Raw genomic sequence first — 22188 nt, forward strand, 5'->3', positions numbered from 1 at the left:
GTAATATGCATTGAAGAGTATATTTCACAATGGGATTTGAGATGATCATGACCTCTAAGCTTGAGTATGAATTGGAAATCTGATGCATCTGAACTATGCTAAAAACTTGAATTAGGGGAAGGGGTAGAGCTAGGGATACCCTATATGAAGCAGAATAAAGGAAGAATTAAATCAGTCATTCTATTGGTGGCTTCTGGTGCTTCAACTCAGACAATGATTTCCTTGGCATATGTGAAACTTTTAACTTGCAGAAGTTGGTCTAATAAGGGATATTACCTCATCCACCTTCTCTCCAAAGTAGTTTAATACTTAAGCTAGTAAAGACAGGAATAGGAGTAATTAACTCAGCCCAGAAAATACCTTTATGAAGACAGTTAAGTTGCATATATCAAAATAAAAAGAATAATACTTGTGAGGCCTTACAATTTCATGATATCACAGACCCTTGATTAGCTCACATTCAATTTATGAAACCAGAACTCTCCCATGTTTGTTTACTATTTACTAGAAATAATTACAACAGTAATGAAAACACATGCCTATTAAATCTTTTCATAAAACAGTTACAAGTTTCAGAGGTTGTTTAAAAAAAAATCTTAGTTATGACTTATACTACCAGCAGTGATAAAATTGAGTTTACAAGCACAAATAGGAAAGAACATTCTTGACTAGAGTCAAAGTATGCCACATTTTAGTAAGTGGTTTGGTGTGTGTTTTTTGAACAGTGCAAGCTTTCCCATTCCCTGAACTCGCAGTTGCAGTATTTTAACCCCAGCTTCCACTAACTCAGTCACATGCAATCTTAAAGTACTTGAAAGGCACACACATCACACCCTGTGCCCTTTCAAAGAGCATGGTCTGGAGCATCTCTCACATTTCTCTGGTGTTACCATTGCTTGTGCTTACAGGTTTAGGCTTGTGCATTTGTAAACTTACCAGTATTAGATAGGTCACCTGCAACTATTCCTAAACTATAGTCATTAAAGTTTATTTTATTTCCACTCAAACAAAACATGAAAACAAAGACAGCTTTTAGTTTGTAGGGATATAAAAATCAAACTAATAGCTGAACACACAGCTCCCCTCTTCAATACCTGTCAGTTATTTTCACAGTACAGTGCATGTTTCAACTTAAACAGGTTTTGTGACTAGCAAAATCCCTTTTTCCTGGGGGTGCTGGCTCACAAGTACAAAGTTTTCTCTTAAAACACATTGCTCTTCACTAAACTGTTTTAGGTATGGGAATTCTGGGCACAAATGTTATTGTTGACAGATGTACTGAACTTTTCCCCCTAAATTAGTAAGTTGCCTAACAGATTGAATTATACAATTTTTAACCTGATTTAAAAAAAAATTGCAAGTGCTTACTACACACTTGAGGATATAATTTACTTGCTCACTATGGTGTTTGCTAAAAAGCCACATTAACACCCCAACCATGTTGAGAGAAAGAATAACTATTCAATTGTGCAAAGAAAGATCACATTGTCTATCCTGCATGAAAATTTTAATACCAAGGTCATTGGGAAGAGGGGACAGAGCTTGAGTGAAGAAGCTACTGGAAATGGACAGAGTAAGGGAAGATTATCCAGGCTTCCCCACTGCAGGAAGTGCTGTCAGACTGTAGCTCTCAGTTCTGTATGTGAATACATTTATTCAATTGATCTGAAAGAATTATTGCACATAGGTTACTAAGATCAGAAAAGGTAGAGATTTTATATATCAAAACATCTCCCCTTACCATCCAACCAAAATACTTTCCACCAATTCCTGAGGACAAGATTGCCAAAGTAAAGACTGCAGTGGATCCTGACCTTCCTCTTAGTAAAGTTTACTGGTAGCCTGATTTTAATCTAGGTTCATCTGCTCTGAGCTTCAAGGTCTTAACTACTACTGTGAACACCATTTTCATCTGTTTTTAAAGAATTATTTGTCGGATGAATTAAGACTGAAAGTCTACTGCCTAGTCTACTTTTAGTGAGTCAGGTGATAACAAAAACAGCATGTGGGCTTCTCCAGCAACAGGCAGCTTTACATTACAGGCACTGTGGCCACAGGGTTATTTTCCTTGACCACCTAAGCAAAGATGGAGGTGGAGCATAGCACATGATCCCCAGGACAATTACAACAGAATTTCACAGACATGAGTCAGATTAAGTTATACACAATGCTGAATTTTGAAACTGAGTTCTGTGACTACCAACTCAGTTTCAGTATTCTTGCCCACCCCAATTTGACAATAAGCTACAGCCCTGGAAACACCAGCCTTCTGTGGGTCATATAACTCAATTTAGAAATGCACAACACTGCCTGCTACAATTAAAGACCAAAATGCACAATGGCCCATTTCAGCTATAAATATGTCTGCTACAGCAGTGGAATTAGTTATGGTTACAGCTCACAAGCAAATTTTGTTGCTACACAGGTTGCATCAAGGAAGAATTCCTGCTAGTTATATCAATTTTCTTGCTTCATTATTTCAGACTATCCTGTCTGATCCACTTTCAAGCAAAAGCCACCCTTTACAATTCAGACAGATTTGTTTTTACATACGAACTAGTATAATTCTTTACAAACTTAGAATTACAATAGATCTTGAATGAGAGAGGGTCTCGTTGCCACATTACTCCTGAGCAGTATCCACTGCATCAATATAGTTTCTGTGGAAAACTTTCCAGATTCCTGTCTGCAACAAACCACACTATGATGCAGATTGCCCTATGGCTGCAAAGAAAGTCCTACATATCCCCCACCTTGCAAGGATATAATTTAAAAAGGACAGTCAAACTCACTGCTGCCCATTAGGGGCTCAACTCCACTGGCATCAGTAGAATCACAGCTGCTTAAGCTAGGGGGGATTTGGCCTGCTGTCTATTTTGTTGTCTATTACTTCCACGAGATATCAAAAGGATGCTAATTTAGCTCAGTTTTCCTGGTATGATACAGGTCCATGTAGGTTTTTTCCTACTTCACTTCCCTATTGAATATTTTAGTTTATTGAAGCTTTAAACATTATAACCAAATAGCAGTTCAAATAAATTTAATGCTGCCTGATTATTATAGTAATAACATTGGAATATATCAAGGTATGTGTTTTAGTTGCAATAATTTAGAGAGAGAATTTAGAGACATACATGGCTTTGCAACTTGTACAAACACTATTCTAGTGATATTTATATTGAATGCACAAAATCAGAGCATGTTGGATAGTATAGATTTAATCTGCCCATCCTTCCACTGTGGATCCCTTACACTCTTTTCTTAACCTAAATAGATTTTTGTTTAAATCCATTATTTGTTTTAATTCAAACGATAAAGACCAAGAGCTTAGTGAATCTAAAATGATTTCTATTTCCAATATTAGCTTAAAATGAGGTATCCAAGGGTTTAAAGTTACTAAATATTTACATACATATCCTTCCAGTGTTATCTAGAGGGGTTTTCAACCCCTGAAAAATTAAGTGGTTATATGGTGCAACAGAAACATGCTCTCCCTGTATGCATCTGTTACACATTTACTCCAGTGCACCACATGTATTTATTTTTGCAGATCTACTCACCTAATTTCTAGGAAAACTTCATTTAAGCTCAAAATACCTAGAATAACTTTTCATTGTTTTTATTAAAGTGCCTTCATTGGAAAGTAATATTACCCTTGTAGTAACGGCTGGGAAATTTCAGTGTGTTGTACCTGCATGCTGGGTAGGTGGCTGTAGGTTATGTGTTTAATAAAAACTAGAAGAAAAACAACAACAAGAATGCTACCAAGAAAAACTCCTATAAAATAGGCATAGGACTCCTGTGCATAATATCTAGGATTCAGGTCTCTTGGAACTTCCGTAAGAAGCAAATCTTCCACATTGCTGAATGACCCATTGTTTGGCAATGAACTGATACCAAGCAGATGGCACAACAAGGGATACAGATCTGTGAGACTCATGGCTTCTTTGGTGGTATTCTTTCTAAAGGCAGGACCATAGGCCAAGAAGATTGGGTGCATTTCTGGTAGGATGTTGTCGTATCCATGATTACCCACTGGAAAGAGAAGAGAAAGTGAGTTATCAAAAACTTTCTGACACCCTCAAGTTGTTAAAACACTTCCATTGCTCACTAAAAGTAGGAAATATTGAAACTTTGGACCTTTTCCCAGAGAATCCACAATGCAAAAGGAAAAAAAACAACCTAATTTATTGTAACAAAGATTTAATTGCATTTCTGAACAAGCGCACAAACGTTAAGTAGTAATTAGCAGTTGTAATATTAGACGTGAATCATAATGCCTAGAAGGTTAGCATTCATTTCACATAAATCAATCAAGGGAGTCACTTAAAGCATTCAAGAATTTACTGCAGGAGGCTTCTGTATTGGCAAGGAGGCTAGAGGAGAGGATTCAAGAGCCATCAGAGACAGGAGAGGCCTATGAAAGGAAAGCTCACAAGGTGTTAGAGTTCGGTGTGCAGTCACAGGCATCATGCACTGAAGCATGCTTAAAGGAGAGAATTCTAATCTGCAACTGGGCTGGCTGCTCCATACTGAATGGAGGCTTTTTCTCAACCTCTTATGTGACTATTGGCCAATCTCCAGCCTTCTGGAACTCTGTTAGTGAGACCCTGACTCATCCTCTACCCAGTCAATGATATGGAAACGATATGGAGACAGAAGCATGGAGCAGTCTCACAACTAGTGCTTCAATGCAGTTTTCTTGAAAAGAACCATTGTCTCACAGCTCACAGGCAGCCCTAGAACAGGAGAAATGTATGCACATGAATACATGCATCATGGAGGAAAAAAGTGAGGAAATAGTTGGATTAATATGAACAGTGAAAATATTTGGTAAGCTATGAAGAGTACTTTGACATCAGCTTTTCACCAGTTGGAAAGTTTGCTTTTAAGTGATCCTAGAACTGACAAGATTAGAAGCATAAGACAGAATCAGCATTTAAACTTCCTGAGAGTATCACCTCTAAGATGAGTATCCCATGTTAACCCAGTAATGAAAAGCCTCAGATGAAATCCCAAACCTGGCTCTCCTCCATGGATATCTCATCCTCACTATTTTGTTTAAATTTGTAGACAGCACTGCTTTCTAGTTTTTCAATGAAAGTGGCAGGGGTCATACCACTTTATACCATCTTTCAAAGACCACCGTGAACATACTTTGTTAGCACATCATTCCTCCCAACAGACAGAAAGTAAGTAGGTGATGGAATGGAAACAGTGCACATCTCGGAACAGGATGCACTGACATCTGCTGACTATCAGGCCCCTTTAAAGTGGCTCAAGCTAGGCACACAAAAATGACTAGAGTCACTTTTGAAAATTTACACCTAAACCTCTCAAGGATCATTCCCTAAAAAATTGTTTTTATTAAAGCAAAGATAATAACTAGATAAAGCCACATGGATATCCAAATTAGAATATCCTGATATACTTACAAATGCAGTAACTCTTACATCAGGCATTTGGGTGAGAGGAACAATGTGTGGCTAGGACGGGTGGGCAAACTACGGCCCACGAGCCATGTCCAGCCTGTCAGCTTTGAAGCCGGCCCTTGAGGTCCGTCAGGGGCTTGCCCTACTCCGGTGCTCCCACCAGGGAGGAGGGTCTGGGGGCTTGCAGGAGCTCAGGCGGTGGGGGGGGGCGGGGCAAGCTCCCAACCCCACTCCCTCCCTGGCTGGAGCACCACATGGCAGAGTGGGACAAGTGATGGGGTGGACCTGCATAAATGGGTGGGCCATGGCCAACCCAGGCCCACCCAAGTCTTTTCTGATTTTTATTTTTTTTTTATTTTTAAAACACATTGCCGTTGCAGCTCTTTTGGAAATGAGGCCCTGCACGAAGTGCATGCAATCTTGTAAACTGCAGTTTGAAATAAGGGCAGCAGTTAAAATTTTCTTTTCCCTTTCAAAAATGGAGGGCTGCAAAAAAAAAAAAAATTGGACAGTGAGTGTCGGGTTTTCAACAAAGAATGGAATGCAAAATATTTTTTCACAAACATGAACTCAAAGGCTGTATTCCTGATTTGTCAGGAAAGCATCGCGGTGTTCAGAGAGTACAAGAAAGAAAACATCCTAATCATGGCAGCAATTTTACAACTGAGGAAAGGGCAAGAAAAGCTGAGAAACTTGCCACCACCTTAAAAGCTCAGCAAAATATTTATGTGCGACAAGCTACAGTTCAGGAAGCCATTACAAAGGCAACTTATGTTCTGGCGTTTAAAATCACTAAACAAAATAAGCCTTTTGCTGAAGGGGAGCTTTTGAAAGAATGCATGGTTGATGTTGCTGGCATGCTGTGATCGGAATACCAAAACAAATTTGAAATCAGTAGTTCGTTACAAAGAACTGTCACTTGCCGTGTAGAAGTGATTGATGAACATTTGGCTTCTGAGTTGAACAAGAAAGCACAGGGCTTTATGTTGTTTTTGTTAGCCCTCGATGACAGCACTGACATTAAAGTCACAGCACAGTTATTGATTTTTTTCAGAGGAATTGATGACAAATTTGAAATCAGAGGAATTTTTATCAATGGAATCAATGAAAGGCACAACTAAGGGATCAGATTTATAGGAGAGGGTGTCTGGCTGCTTTGAACATCTGAAGCTCCCTGGAGTAAACTGGGGAAAAAGTAGGACTTTTAAAAAGAATTCAGGACAAAGTAAGACCCTGATAAAAAGGTTATTTTTCTGCATTGTATTATGCATCAGGAGGCCCTTTGCAAAAATGTCCTGGACATTGATCATATTGTTTGCATAGTACCGAAAACAGTGAACTACATAAGAGCAAGGGGACTTAATCATCGGCAGTTCATTTCCCTTCTTGAAGACACTGATGCTGAACACCAGGACTTACTTTATCATACAAATGTCCGCCGGCTCAGCCTAGGAAAGGTATTGTAGCAAGTGTGGGAGCTCAGAGATGAAATTCACATTTTTCTGGAGATGCAGGGGAAAGAAAATGATTTCCCTGAATTAAAGAATTCAAATTGGGTGTGCAACCTTGCTTTTGGTGCGGATATCTTGGCACATTTAAATGAACTTAATGTGAAGCTGCAAGGAAAGAATGTGTTTGTACACAAATTGTATTCTAGTGTGACAGCTTTCGAAGTCAAGTTTGTCCTTAATTTGTTTTGAAAACAAGACTGAGTGTTCACTCACTTTCCAGCACTGAAATACTTGGAAGTGTTGCCATTGCAGACAGAAAAGTACAGCAAAATTTTGAGTGATGTGCATGGAGAATTTTCTCATCTATTCTCTGACTTTGAGACAATAGAGAAGACACTACAGAAAGCCCCGCAAGAATTACAACTGGAGCTCATTGATCTCCAGTGTGGTTTCACCTTAAAGGAAAAGCAGAATTCAGAAAAACTGGATGATTTTTATGCCTCCTTGAGTGAGACAAAGTTCCCAAATATCCGCAAGGTGGCACAGAAAATCCTTGTTTTGTTCGGCTCCAACTATATTTGCGAACAAACATTTTCCCTGCTGAATTACAACAAATCTCGCTACAGATCCCAGTTAACTGACCAACATCTCAGCTTGGTATTGCGGATTTCTACAACGAGAGTGACACCGGACTTTGATGCCATTGTAAAGAAGGGTGACCAGTGGCATTGTTCACATTAATCAAAGAGGGCATGGAAAGGGGGCAAGTTTGATTTAATTACTGTAATATGTTGTTATGATGGTATATTTATAACAGTAAGTAAGGTTTTATGTTTATTTCCACTAAAATATAATCTTTATTCAATAAAGTTTATTTGAATATCTCTTCTTCAGAGTTAAACTGATTAACAACAACATTGCTTAATTATGGTTTACTTTGAAGCTAAAACAGTTTGAATATATTTTGGTTATTGGCACGATCAAATGCAGAAACACTGATGAGTCAACAAAGCCAATTACAGATCATAAAGAAGTCAGCAATAAACGTTAAAAACTACCAACCTTTTACGCAGTGCATTACACTGAGAAGTTTTAGCTAACATACAATGTGTGTTCAGACAGGAGCAAAATTGTGTGGTAAAAATCAACAAACAGCTCAGTAATGTAATTTTATAACAGCGCATTGTTCGACAGAATTATTTTAATAGTGTTGATTTTGAAACAAACTTGTGTTGTCCCTGTTTGAACATGAATTGTTAATTTCGTGAGCATTCATGGCCCACCCTACAATTTCCCAGATGTGGCCCTCATTCCAAAATGTTTGCCCACCCCTGGGCTAGGATATTCGTTGCCTGTTTAACAAAAGTGTTCTCCAATTTCTGAATCAGCAGACCAGTTTCTCTAATCCATCTCAGAAGTCCCTTCCAAAGCGATGTCCATGTATTCTGCACTACAGACTAATCCCCCTCAGATCAACAGGCTGAGGTGGCAGGGCTTCATACCACAATACCATACTTTACAGAATTGGGCTCTAGGTTCTTAAGAAGTTCCAAGATCCAGCTCTTGCAAGAGGAAACTGCTTATTTTTTAAAGTTATATTTGTGATCAGCTAAAGTCTCTGAAGCCACTTTAGGACTGGATTTTCAAAAGCTCCTACAAGGAGATGGGAGCACAAGTCCCACTGACTTTCAATGTGATGGTACACCTTTGGGTGTTTTTGAAAATTCCTTTTGGGGTTTTTGAAAATTCCACCCATATGGTTTGAAGACTTCTTAACCCTTTTTAAGCCAGGTATGGGGCTTTGAGGGCTGGAGAGGAGGTCGCAGCATTTAATAACTTTATTGTGCTAGTTTGAATAGAAAATAATTTATAGATCTGAAACAGAATGGAGAAAAATATACTTACAGAGAAGTTGATCAGACTTGTTTTGTAAGATTTCCCATCCTTTATCAGCTATTGCTAAGATTGGTTGAATTTTACTGTTGTGTTTGTAGTGTAATCTATTTGGAATCTCCTCCTTTTTATAAACAGTCATGTTGGGATGAGCATTGACCAAGGCTTCATACACTTCATCAAGTTTGCCTTAGACCAAATAAAACAAGAACTTAATAGTGACAAAACACAAATAGCAATGATGAGTCACTTAGTATACATGCTAGCAATAGCTTAAATGATCTATTTCAGCACTAGGTATGAAGGATAAAAAAAAAAAAAATGTTACACTGAAGAGCAGAATTTAGCCATAAAGGAAGTTCTAGGCAGACAGTATGTGATGCTGTGTAACCTTATTGTTAAAGAGTTTTGGATGGTCACATTATTCACCAGAAAGGTCTGGTGAAGTCACATGACTGTAAGAGCACATTCCAATAAATTGTCAGGTCCCTCAATATAGAATTACAACAGTTCTCTTATGTTGTGTTTTTCTTTTTGTTTAAACACGAGTACAATGAGCTACTTTTTGTTTTATCATCATTGTGCACAACAATAGGAGTTTCATGTATTCACTTCAGTTAGAAGGAATTAGGTAAGCCCCTTTGTGGATAAACGGATTCTTCCGTGTTGCATATAAAGCTTGAGAGGAGGGAAGTGACACTCTGATGTTCTATTCAGTGCACACAGATTTCTCAGGGAGCAGAGCTTCAAAAGGGAATTGCCACATTTCCCCAGAAACCATCTATGGTGTAGCTGGGTTGCTTTAGAGTTCATCTTCCTTTAAAAAGCTGCATTGGGAGCTTCTCCATGGCAGCCTCGAAAGCATAACTTTTACTTAACAGGAAGCCAACAATCTTCAGTTTAAGCCCATAGTATTTACTTTAAAAGAATTTCAGTCCCCACTTTGGTACCTGAGCCTAATTAACTTTGCCTCCTCTTTATCTCACCATTTCAAATTATAGGTGTGGCAATTTTCTTCAAATGGTGGTTAGGTTCCAACTATGCAGCTAACCAATCCGTTCATGGTTTTAGGGGGGAAAGTCCAAATCTGTGATCCTAGTGATATATTCTGTCTTTGGAAATTATTTACTTCTTATTGTTAATGTTCCTGTAATGCTCAGAAGCCCAAATCCAGATTAGGGCATTACTGCGCTAGGTACAGTACAAAAACTGGTCCCTGGCCAAGGAGTTTACAACTTACTTCAAGGCAAAATGCATCAAGCAAGAAACAAGCAATAAGGTGGAATGGGAAGGAAGATGAAAGTCATTCATAATAAAATTAGACAGTTACATAGTCTAACAGCATGCACAACTTGAATATTCACACTAGATTAAAAATTTAGGGAACCTCTAGAAATAGATGGAGGTGTAAAAGAACAGTAGAAACAGATAGAGGTTCAAATATATTTTAGTCTCCAAGTTTCTGTTCATCATTGTCTATTATTTGTACTGTAGCGCCTCAGAGCCCCAGTCATGAACTAGGACCCCATTGTGCTAGGCACTGTACAAACACGGAGCAAAGAGATTCTCTGTCTCAAAAAGTTTACAATCTGCATCTATTTCTCTCTTCTAGAGATCTATTTCTGTGCTACTTTTATCATTTACCTATTTCTGTTTTCTGTAAAGTTTGTAGTAAAAGCAGCTATGAAATGGGAAGTGGAGGAAGATGAGGGGAGAGTAATAGGGGAGGAGCAGTGCAAAGTAGAGCTAAGAAGCAGTAAATAGTAGGGCCCAGGAAGCATGGTGAAGGGGAAAAAAACGTATCAGTAAAATGTCAGAGACTCCACTAATGGAAACCGGAGGAGTCAAAGGTGCTGCTTTGAAGAAATATTGTCTGATGCCAGGAATCGTGCCCTTGTCTTCATCCCTGGCTTTTAACACTGTTCTCCTGTGATTCAGCAAGAGCTGAAGGCTTGGAGATAGATTGTTTTTTAAGATTTAAGTAAGTGCTAATCTCTGCTCACAACCTCGAAGATCACATTTTTGTATTTGTCCCAATATAAACAGCTTAAAGCCACATAAAAACAAACAAAAAAAACCCCACCCATACTCTTACTATAGTTACAATAAAAATCTGGGTCTTTTCAGACATCTCTGAAAAATTATGAACATTCACAAAGGTGGTTAAGGACACAGCAAACTAATAGACTTCCTGTGTACAAGCAAACTGACCTGCATTTTCTGCAACGATATTGTTAAATGTTTAACAAAAAAAATCAATAACTAAATCGGATTTATGTTACATAACTACACTAGAAGTATGTTAAGGTTACCATTCAAAAGTCAGGAAATGCCAGAATTAAAACTGCCTGTGCAATCAATTACAGGTTCTGATGGGGAGTGTGTTCTGGTGGTTATATATCTTTCTGCTCCTGTACCCCCAGCCAGTCTGTTCCCCTCTGCTCTTATCTACCCCAATGGCCCCTGTCCCCATCCCCTTCTGCAACTATCTACCTCTCCATCCCATTCTGCTCCTATTCATATGCCTCCCTCACTGCTCTGGTACTTAGGGGGAGGGATAGCTCAGTGGTTTGAGCACTAGCCTGCTAAACCCAGGGTTGTGAGTTCAATCCTTGAGGGGGCCACTTAGGGATCTGGGGCAAAATCAGTACTTGGTCCTGCTAGTGAAGGCAGGGGGCTGGACTCGATGACCTTTCAAGGTCCCTTCCAGTTCTAGGAGATAGGATATCTCTTTAAAAAAAAAAAAAAAAAAAAAAAAAGCACTTTGCTTCCCCACATCCTGTGGCCTTGTTTCAGGGACCGGAAAAGGCACATCCCTAACACCAGAGGCAGGGCCGGCTCCAGGGTTTTGGCCACCCCAAGCAGTCAAACAAAAACAAAAAAAAAGCCGCGATCGTGATCTGCAGTGGCAATTCGGCGGGAGGTCCTTCGCTCCGAGCAGAAGTGAGGGACCGTCCGCTGAATTGCCGCCGAACAGCTGGACGTGCCGCCCCTCTCCAAAGTGGCCGCCCCAAGCACCTGCTTGGTAAGCTGGTGCCTGGAGCCGGCCCTGACCAGAGGGTATGTCTACACTGCAATAAAACACGTCCCAGAGCCTGGGCTCCAGCCCGAATCCCAATATAGACACTGGAATTTTATAGCCTCCAGCCCTCGCCCCGTGAGCCTCAGTCAGCTGACACAGGGCTAGCCACCGGTGTTTCATTGCAGTGTAGACATACCAAGAGAAACCCCCTGCCAAATTTCAAGTCCCTGTGCCAAAGCATGGAAGCAGAAGAGCTTCAATGAAATGGTTGTAATTATTTTTTTAAACGTAGGCAGCACTGTTTTAGCAGAAACTTTTAAAAAGTCAGCCTGAGGTAGATCATTGGCCTGGAAAATGTCACCTCCAATGGTTAAAATTTGGCAAGTTTTAAGCACCTGGGTCTTGTAGTTGGAAGCGTTATGCAACCTTCTCTTTAGGTCATGCTCTCAGATCCATCTATACAATATATTCCATCTTAAAAGATAAAGGTAACCGAGTATCACTGTCCTCAATTCCTTTCTTGGCAAGTTCTATGCTCAGGGTTTCAGCTTCCCTCTGCCTCACAAGGCCGCATCCTGCGCCCACTGAAATCTGCCCCCAGCTACAGTGAGAGCAGGATTGGGGCCTCCGTGACACTACTACCACTTAACAGAACACGGAAGGCTATTTCGGACGACTGATGGCATCTGCCACTGCAGAGCAATCACCTAAAACAGCCTTCCTGCTCTTGTTTAGATGGTGGTGTTGCCATGAAGTTTTAGAGAAGAAACTCTGAATCCAAGACTTGACAGATTAAGTAGACGAGGAAGGGAGTTTGAAAACAGATGTAGTTTTGGTTCCTAAATTTGCTCATATATGTGCTAGGTTTTCAATATTAAAGCTTTGCAGTTTGCTTTCCCTTGCTATCATGCCTTCCCTGTTTTAACAGTAAGAAGCCTGCACATACTGAATCTATTTACAATATAATTTAGGACTGTGTCACATGTGCTATTCAAATCATAATTTTGTCACTAGCTGAGCAGGACGTTTCTGCAGCACTAGCTATCTTCTTTTTGTGTTTCATGCATCCACATTTCAAAACAGGCAGCAAGCCAGACCCTGACAAGTGGTCTCTTTGCAGCCTAGAAAGAACTGAAGGGTAGGAAGTGTGGTTTTAACGGTTTAATGTTTCTTATTTGTCTTTGGGGCTAAAACTATGACCTTATTTAGTAAAAAGGTCACAGCATGCTTCTTATAAGTGGATCCTCTCTCTCTCTGTTTGCTAGACCAAGTTCTGTCTTCAGTTACACCAATACATTCTGACTGAAGGCAATGTGGTTGTACTTGTCCACCCACTTCCTGTAACCCTGCTCCCCTCTACAAAGCACTAAAGTCTCTTTGCTCACCCCTAGATTGAGAGAAGATAGTAACCTCTTCCTAGACATACAACCTTAGCCTCAAATTAAAGTTAGTCACATTTGTATGTACAATAACTCCCCACTTAACGTCCTCTTGCTTAACATTGTTTCGATGTTACGTCCTTGTTCCATTACAGAACATGCTCGTTTAAAGTTGTGCAATGCTCCCCTATAATGTTGTTTGGCTGCCTGCTTTGTCCACAGCTGGCAGCCCTCCATCAGCTCCCCTACGTGCCCCACCCCAGCACCTCCCGTCTGCCAGCGAACCCCATGGGTCAGCGCCTTCCCCCTGCTTCCCCCGCCTCCTGCCCACCGCAATCAGCTGTCTTGGGGCATTCAGGAGGCAGGGGGGAGGACACGTGCCGTGTCCTTGCTCCTTCCCCCAGCCTCCTGAACGCCGCAAGGCAGCTGATTGACGCGGGCAGGGGGAGCAGGTGGAAGGCGTTGATCCGTGGGGTCCGCCAGCGGGTGGGAAGCACCAGGGGGAGAAGACCTGATGGGGGGGCTGCCAGCTTGTTTAAAATTGTTTAAAATGTATATAATGCCTTATGTCTGGCAAAAAAAAATTCCCTGGAACCAAACCCCTCTATTTACATTCATTCTTACAGGGAAATTGGATTTGCTTAACATCATTTCGATTAGTGTCGCATTTGTCAGGAACATATCTACAACATTCAGTGAGGAGTTACTGTAAATTAAGGGCAGAATTTGGTCTGCAGCGTACAGCATGTAGGATGACATACTTCTCTCAGAAAGGTTCAAATACCCCTTAAGTACATCACACAACTGGGGTTGCCCAAGCTGAGAAAGTCCAAGTCTGATTTTTGGGGGGAGGATGGGGGACACACGGAAGAATAGGAAAAAATAAGAGCATATTCTGATAAGAGGTTGGTATATCAGATCCCTCATAGCAAACACTAAAAACATCTCCGCTTCTACCTTTGATAGATGTCATTGGCTTCAACCTGTCAACTATAAGTAAGAAGATACAATGAAGCATGGGTGTGCCTTATCAGTAATAATCTGCACTCCAATCTTTTTAGAACAGGTTTTTCCTCTCCTTGCTGAAGACAGGCACTACCACTTTGTTTTTCACAGCTTTACTGACCCCTGGGGCCTGAACACGTTAAACATGAGAATGGTGGGTAAATTTTGAGCTGTAGAATTAGCTATAAGAATTTACTCTTATTTAATTTCTTAGAATATAATTCCACAGAAAAATTGAAAATAAAACCTCTAGCTGTGACTAGTGACTGAGTGAGTATGTAGTAGTTAATTGTTGGACAATTCAAAAAAGAGTTAAAAGCCTATTGGGAAAAAGAAAGTAATTTTAGCTATGCCTATGAAAGATTAATTTTATATTACCAGCAAACTAAAGAACTGAAACAACAAAACATGAAGATTAGCATCTTCAAGTAAAAGATGATATTTAAAGCAATGACCTCCGGATGGATAGAAAGAAAAGCACATTATGCATCAATGAGATGACAAAAGTAAGATGCCACTCGTATTAAAGGGACCCGTTGCAAATCATTTAAAAAATCCTGTCAATTAGTAATGTTTTAGAAATTAAATTCAAGGGGTTGCAAAAATCTATGTTTATTTTCAACATTTGCTTCCATTTCACAGTTCACTCAGCTTGGACAGCAAGTACCCTGATGAGCTTCACTTTGTTTTCATGCACTAGTACAAAGCTGCAGAGAAGTGTTTAAAGCCAAAATATAAATCTTTTTCAAGCCTGAATACACTTTTATTAAAATCAGCTCCCATACAATTTTTGTATTTTAAATTCAACCTAGATTTGGGACCTCGATCACCTATCAATGCATGTTTATATTTCATGGAGAGGAATTACAAGTTTATGATAAATATATTGCAAATATTTTCAAGGGAGAAGGCCCTCTGCATTCAATTTTAAAATTCTGTGCCACTATTTTCTTGACTGTTACATAATCACCACAGAACCAAAAGAAATTGTCATAGTGACAGCACTAGTTGTCACTGCTGGAGAGTTGTGGTCTAATTTTGTTTCCAATGAAGGTAGATAATAAAACCAGCATGAGGCCCTTGGTGATTCAAGTCAAGTACGAGTATGGAGAAAACCATATTGTATACTCATCTACATCATATTTGGCAATGAGATATCAACGTGATAGGTGCCTAATGATTATATCTGGTTTCCATATAAACACAACATAGGGTTGGTCAGGATTTTGGGTTGGCAAGTATTACAATAATTTAAAAATGAGTAAGTCCATTTTAGAAAGCTATGCTAGACAGAGCTATCAATACTAAACAAGGGCATGAGCCTGCAAACTTTAACCCATGCAAGTGAGTTCATGACAGAAGTCCCATTGGCTTTACGGTGATTGCTGACATGAATAAGGACCCAAGCCTGTAAGGGCAAGCCCATATTGCAATTTTCATAGACTCAGAACTGGAAGGGATCTCAAGACGTCATCTAGTCCATTCCCCTGCACTCATGGCAGGACTAAGTATCCCTGACAGGTGTTTGTCTAACCTACTCTTAAAAATCTCCAATGATGGAGATTCCACAACCCCGCTAGGCAATTTCTTCCAATGCTTAACCAGCTTGAGAGTTAGGAAGTTTTTCCTAATGTCCAACCTAAACCACCCTTGCTGCAATTTAAGCCCATTGCTTCTTGTCCTATCCTCAGTGGTTAAGGAGAACATTTTTTCTCTCTCCTCCTTGTATCAACCTTTATTATACTTGAAAACTGTTATGTTCCCTCTCAGTCTGCTCTTCTCCCGACTAAACAAACCCAGTTTTTTTCAAATCTTCTCTCATAGGTTATGTTTTCTAGACCTTTAATAATTTTTGTTGCTGTTCTCTGGACTTTCTCCAATTTGTCCACATCTTTCCTGAAATGTTGCCCCCAGAATGTGACTCAATACTCCAACTGAGGCCTAATCAGCATGGAGTAGAGCAGAAAAATTACTTCTCATGTCTTGCTTGCAATACTTCTGCTAATATAGCCCAGAATGTTTGCTTTTTTTTGGAACAGTGTTGCACTGTTGACTCATATTTAGCTTGTGATCCACTATGACCCCCAGAACACTTTCTGCAGTGCTCCTTCCTAGGCTGTCATTTCCCATTTTGTATGTGTGCAACTGATTGTTCCTTCCTAAGTGGAGTACTTAGCAGTTGTCCTTACTGAATTTCATCCTATTTACTTCAAACCATTTCTCCAGACCATTTTGAATGTTAATCCTATCCTCCAAAGCACTTGCAACCCCTCCCAGCTTGGTATTATCTGCAAACTTTAGAAGTGCACTCTCTATGCCTTATCTAAATGATTGATGAAGATATTGAATAGAACCAGACCCAGAACTGATCCCTGCGGGACCCCACTTGTTATGTCCCTCCAGCTTGACTGTGAACCACTGATAACTACTCTCTGGGAACGGTTTTCCAACCAGTTATTCAACCACCTTATAGTAGCTTCATCTAGCTTGTATTTCCATAGTTTGTTTATGAGAAGATCATGCGAGACAGTATCAAAAGCCTTACTAAAGCCAAGATATACCACATCTATCACTTCCCCCCCATCCATAAGGCTTGTTACGCTGTCATTTTAATGCCATAGTTCCTACCTTCTTTTGGCAAAATCGCTACCACTGGAGAATGGTCAACCATTGTATACAGCTCTCTAGCCACGTACTGATCAAGCTCTATGAGCCTTTCTGAAGAAGATTGTGCCATTCCATGGTCACTTGTGATTATGATATTCAGTGTGTCCCACAACTTTGCTTTCTTCAGTTCTGACACAAGATATCCCAGCTTGTCATCAATCTCACTAATGACTGCGCCCATACGTGGATTTTCTGGACCCAAAACATGCCCCATCGCATCAGGCTGCTCCCAGTACAGAAGACCAAAATTTATGGGTTCTTCTGAGGTAAACCAATCAATAAGTTTGTCAACTCGATCTTCGAATGAAACAGACTCATTGTAAAACATATAGTGTGTAGGAAAGACTCCGTGTATTTTTACATCTGTTCCAGGCCACATAGCAGCTCCGGTTCTATGTCCTTCCATTTGGTTGGTGACCCATATCGGACAGGCCTCTTCCCAGAACTTTGAATTATAGATGTTCATGTTGTTCAGGGAGAAAATTTTGTTCAGGACAGGATCATACATTTCATTAGCAACTATGCCATGGCTCTCTGCATAGAGACCTGTCACCATTGTATAATGATTAGGATACGTTTTCGTAATAAACACATTAGTAACCTGTTTAACATGAGCACCATTCTTCATGATATAATGAAAGTTAGGCATTGGGAATTTATAAATGTAATCCCATCGAAATCCATCAAAAGATAATAGTAACACTCTGGACTGGTCCTGCTGGAAACAAAGTGTGCTTGGAAAAGTCATCATACAGACTGCCAAGACTCCCCAGTAGCAATTCAAAGCCATCCTGGAAAAGCTTTTTCACTCAGGCACAAAGTTGGTATCTCTAGAATACAAAGGCAAAATTCAGTTACCACTTCTGCAAGTTAATTATCTTGAACACTTATCTTTACTACAGTATAAGTGAATCTGAAGCAAGTTTGTGACTAATCCCTGTCTACAGGTACTCAAGTGGCTCCCATCACTATGGAACACCTCACAAACATTGGTGGATTTTCCCTCAACAGCCCTGCTAGGTAAGGGAATAGTATTATCCCCATTTTACAGATGAGGAACTGAGGCACAGAAAGATTTAATGATTTACCAATGTTAAACAAGAGTGTGTTATACAGCCAGTGCTTTGAACAAAAAAAAATTCTTCCTCTTCCACCCTGACAAATTTGCCAACATTTGAGACTAAAAAGGCTTCCGCTCTCCTTTCATAATGGAATGCTTTCTCTTCTCTATTCAGACTGTTATCATCAAACTAAAGTGATGGAAAAGGGGTGTGTGAAGGAACTACTGAGGCTCCAGAGAGGATGGAGCCTGTAGGGAGGTTGGTCAAGGTGACAGTTGCAGAGTGGATCTCAAGAAAGGGAGAGCTGGAATTGTGACAGGGCAGTCACAGGAAACCACTGGGAGTCAGAGGTCAGACAGAAGGTTTGGCTGGACTTGCCTGGAGAGGTGGGCTAACTTAAGAAGGGTTAGTAGAGCTCTGAGGAAGGAGCCTGAAAAAAGCTCAGCTTGGTGTCCCTAGCCCCAGAAGCTTCCCACATAAGGTAGACTGTGGTGGGCTTTGAAGGCGAGAAATTCCTCAGAGAAAGTGAGTAACCCCCAAAGCCATCCCAGTAGCTTAGCAGCAAGAGTTGATGCGGGGAGGTGACATATATATATACACACACACACACACACACACACGATAGATTTACATGAGGTTAAAAAAAAAAAAGAGAGAGGTTTCTGTGTATAAAACTATTTCTTTAAAGCTTCCAGTTCCTTGTTAGGTAGTATTTGTTCTTCAAGTAATAAATAAGATACTCTATTTTCACTAACTCTAAAACTAAGCCTGATCCTAATTATTTAGACATCATGTTCCTGAAGTGATGCTACACAGTAATTATCATGTGCTAAGAGCAACTCTGGGTTTCAAGTTCCTGGGGGGAAAAGACTAAAACCTTTTAACTCTAAAGTCTAAAAGACACAAGGAGGTAATACCAGATTGTGGCAGCAAAGGTACCAAATAACGAGTCACCAAATATATGTCAGCTGTTCAGCAGAGGGGAAACAAGTCATCACAGGGGGGCTACAGTTAAAATTTCACTAACACTCCGTAAGTGTATTGTGATACTGGAATATCATATGTTCAGAGCATTTATAATGGGAAAAGCGGTAAATTAAATGTAAAGCAAATTTTAGATTAATGACATACTAAGTTATTATAATTTCCTGTTCCAACTATGGCACATCTTTAAAAAAATCCAGGTATCTCAGAATCATAGAAATGTAGGACTGGAAGGGACCTCAATAGGTCATCTAGTCCACTCCACTGAAGCAGGACTAAGTATTATCTAAACTATCCCTGGCAGGTGTTTGTCTAATCTGGTTTTAAAAACCTCCAATGATGGAGATTCCACAACCTCCCTAGGTAATTTGTTCCAATGCTTTACTACCATTACAGTTGGGAAGTTTTTCCTAGTGTCTAACCTAAACCTTCCTTGCTGTAATTTAAGCCAGTTACTTCTTGTCCCGTCCTCAGTGAATCAGAACAATTTATCACCCTCCTCTTTATAAGAACCTTTTATGTACCCGAAGACTGTTCTCATGTCCCCCCTCAGTGTTCTCTTCTCCAGCCTAAACAAACCCATTTTTTTCAATCCTTCCTTGTATGTCATGTTTTCTAGACCTTAATCATTTTTGCTGCTCTCCTCTGGACTTTCTCCAGTTTGTCCATATCTTTCCCAAAATGTCATGCTCAGAACTGGAAACATTACTCCTGTTGAGAACTGAACAGTGCTGAGTAGAGTGGAAGAATTACTTCTTATGTCGTGCTACTTCGATCATAAAGGCAGTATCAATTTTAAGCTACTATTAACCTGGCTCATATTGAAACTACAGATTTAGAGGTGAAATACTCCATAGAACTCTCAGCCATCTAATTTCCCCTAACATATAAAGATTTTAACTCTGTCTGCTACCAAAAGTCTCTTGATTCATAAAGGAAAAAGGCAGAAAAGGAGAAAGATTAACTGGCATCTCAGATGATTCACAACTGCACTTCCTAATCAGACCAGTGCTAAGCATAAAATTCTTTTGTCCTTTTAAATCAACAGTCACTGACTTCTGAATATACTTAGTACAGAAAGCATGAAATGAGAAATTCTTTGCTAAAATGAGAATATTCTCATATCTAATCTGACCATTGCAAACTAAAATCAGTGATTGTTATGGGTTGCAGGCAGAAAATGTTTTCTTCCTGGATAGCCATGAAAATAATTAGCTCAGTGTCTGATCAGCTGATTCATCAAGAAATCAGCTGCCCTGCAGAAACCCTGAAAAGAGTTATCTATATATAGCAGCAGGTGCAGCACTCATACAAAATGAAGTCATCCTCTCTTGTGATGCTACTTATTCACTGAAGGCTTCCCATACACTTCTAATCAAGGCTCATTAATTATTCAAATTCAAGGCAGGCATATATCCCCTGTAAAGCCTTGAAAACAGGTTTACATGCAACAGCTCATTTCTGAAAAGCCCATTAAAAATGCCTGTTTGTTCTGCCAAGAGGATTATTCCTCTATTTGTTTCAGGATTACTGTGTATGGTTGTTTCCTTGTTCTATTGTTATTTTAACCAGTTCTAGTCGACTGATGGGTCCATTCCCACATATCAGCAATAGTGAGGCACATAATACAGATTTGCCTTTCACTCTTTATCCAATACATTCATTATTTTAATGACTCTTTTGAAATCAACAATATACAGCCTTCCACTGAAATCAGTACTAGTTTTACAGTGCCTATCAAGTAGACCACATCCACAAGGTTTATGAGTGGGACCCATTGGGGATCTGGTACACTGAAGAGGTTCCTCCAAGGAACTGTTTAAAAACTGGGGTGCAGCACAGATGCTGGATCCGTGAAAATGATATAATCATCTCTTTGCCTTAAGAATCTATGAAACACATTCATCAAAGTTTGAGATAAAAAGGATGACATACTGGAGGAGATCAATAGGGATCAAGACATTACATGGATCTTCCACCCAGCAGCCCTTTCTCAGTCACCACTGACAGCATTTACTCCTGTCATTTCAAGCTGATCAGGGCTGTTGCGTAGGTCTTGTTTCCCTAAGATGACAGCAGGAAGTTTGGTTTTAGACCTGCCACATGCACCTTGCCTTGATGACATTACTGAGAGGAGCCCTGGGTATTCAGATACACTAGGGTGAGGGGCTTAGATACCACAGACAATAATGTAGACTGCAATCCAAGCAAAGTGTCTCAAAAGCACAGACCAGTGTAGAAATGCAGAGGGGATCAGCATGGAGCATTTGGATCAAGCAGGACAGAGGGAGATGTGTTCGTGTGTGTGTTTTGGGGGGGGGAGGAGGGGTTTGGAGTATTTTCTGCTTCCCACTGACCTGCACATCTAAAATTAGTCTGAGAAATCATTAGTACTGTAAAACAGCTGAGCAAACCCCACCCAGCCTCATCCTCCAGGTGGCCTCCCCCCGCCCCCAGTTAGGGATCAGGAGCCAGGCATCCATGCAACCTGCTCTCAATCAAGAGAAGCGAGTCTCAGAGGCAGCCATCCCATCCTCCATGTCCTTGTCTGGACACACCCGATATATGGGTTTAGAAGGGGGAACTGACACCCCCCCCCCATACGTCGGTATCCCCAGGGGAACCAGCCCCGCCCCCCTCCCTAGATCGGTATCCCCGGGGCCAGAGGGATGAGCCGGCCCCGCCCCCCGCGATATATCGGTATCCCCGGGGGGCGAGCGGGGGCCCCAGCCCGGCCCGGCAAGGGGCAGAGGATGTGCCTACCTCAGCGCCTCAGTCACACGCTCCCGGCGGCAGGCTCACGCGCTCTACCACCCCGAGTCTGGGTTCCGCCCTCAGCCACCCCTCACCTCCCGGACCCCGCCCCTCCGCAGATAAGCCCCGCCTCCATCCCGCCTATTGTTTGGGCACTTCCTGTGCCCCGCTCCCAGCCCCCAATGGCCAGCGACGCTGTCAGTCACGTGTTGCGGCAGGGTGGTCACGGGCGGGGCGGAAAGGGACGCGTGCGCAGTTGGCAGAGCAGGTGACGGGCCCGGGCTAGGTGTTGCCATGGTGCCCCAGGTAGCTGGGCTCCTCAGGCTCGGGCCCGTCCTCACCGGCTGAGCTCTTCCTACCCCTGCTCCTAGCCCAGGCCGGAGCCGACGTGTGCCCGCTCTCCCTGCCCAGCCTGGGCTTCCCAGGGCGCTAGCGGCCTGTGAGCCCGTCGGGGGGCAGCGTGGGGCTCGGTGAGCCTGGCCCGGGGCTGGAGACCAGGCGGGACTTCGTTAAACCCTGGGCGCTGCCCTGGCCATGCGG

The 22188-nt window shown here is 41.2% G+C and overlaps 1 protein-coding gene across 1 annotated transcript; it reads right to left on the bottom strand.

Moving 5' to 3' along the window:
• Window positions 1-339: 339 nt before the first annotated feature.
• On the bottom strand, window positions 340-21779 carry ENPP5 (ectonucleotide pyrophosphatase/phosphodiesterase family member 5). The gene is made up of 4 exons (XM_005297382.3): window positions 21658-21779; window positions 16811-17679; window positions 8789-8965; window positions 340-4035 (listed from the first exon to the last, which is right to left on the bottom strand). Exons 2-4 carry the CDS (start codon window positions 17637-17639, stop codon window positions 3650-3652), a joined length of 1392 nt encoding a protein of 463 aa, XP_005297439.2. The 5' UTR covers window positions 17640-17679; window positions 21658-21779; the 3' UTR covers window positions 340-3649.
• Window positions 21780-22188: the final 409 nt, after the last annotated feature.

Source organism: Chrysemys picta, chromosome 3 (genome assembly GCF_011386835.1).
Source record: "Chrysemys picta bellii isolate R12L10 chromosome 3, ASM1138683v2, whole genome shotgun sequence".
Taxonomy (NCBI): domain Eukaryota; kingdom Metazoa; phylum Chordata; order Testudines; family Emydidae; genus Chrysemys; species Chrysemys picta.

Excerpts from the sequence above, each read along its gene's own strand:
- ENPP5 (XM_005297382.3), bottom strand. The coding sequence starts at position 17,639 with ATGGCTTTGAATTGCTACTGGGGAGTCTTGGCAGTCTGTATGATGACT. Across the intron at positions 8,966-16,810 it reads AGCGATTTTGCCAAAAGAAG|GCAAACTTGATGAAGTGTAT; the intron begins GTAGGAACTATG and ends ATTTGGTCTAAG. Across the intron at positions 4,036-8,788 it reads CAAGTCTGATCAACTTCTCT|TGGGTAATCATGGATACGAC; the intron begins GTAAGTATATTT and ends TTCTCTTTCCAG.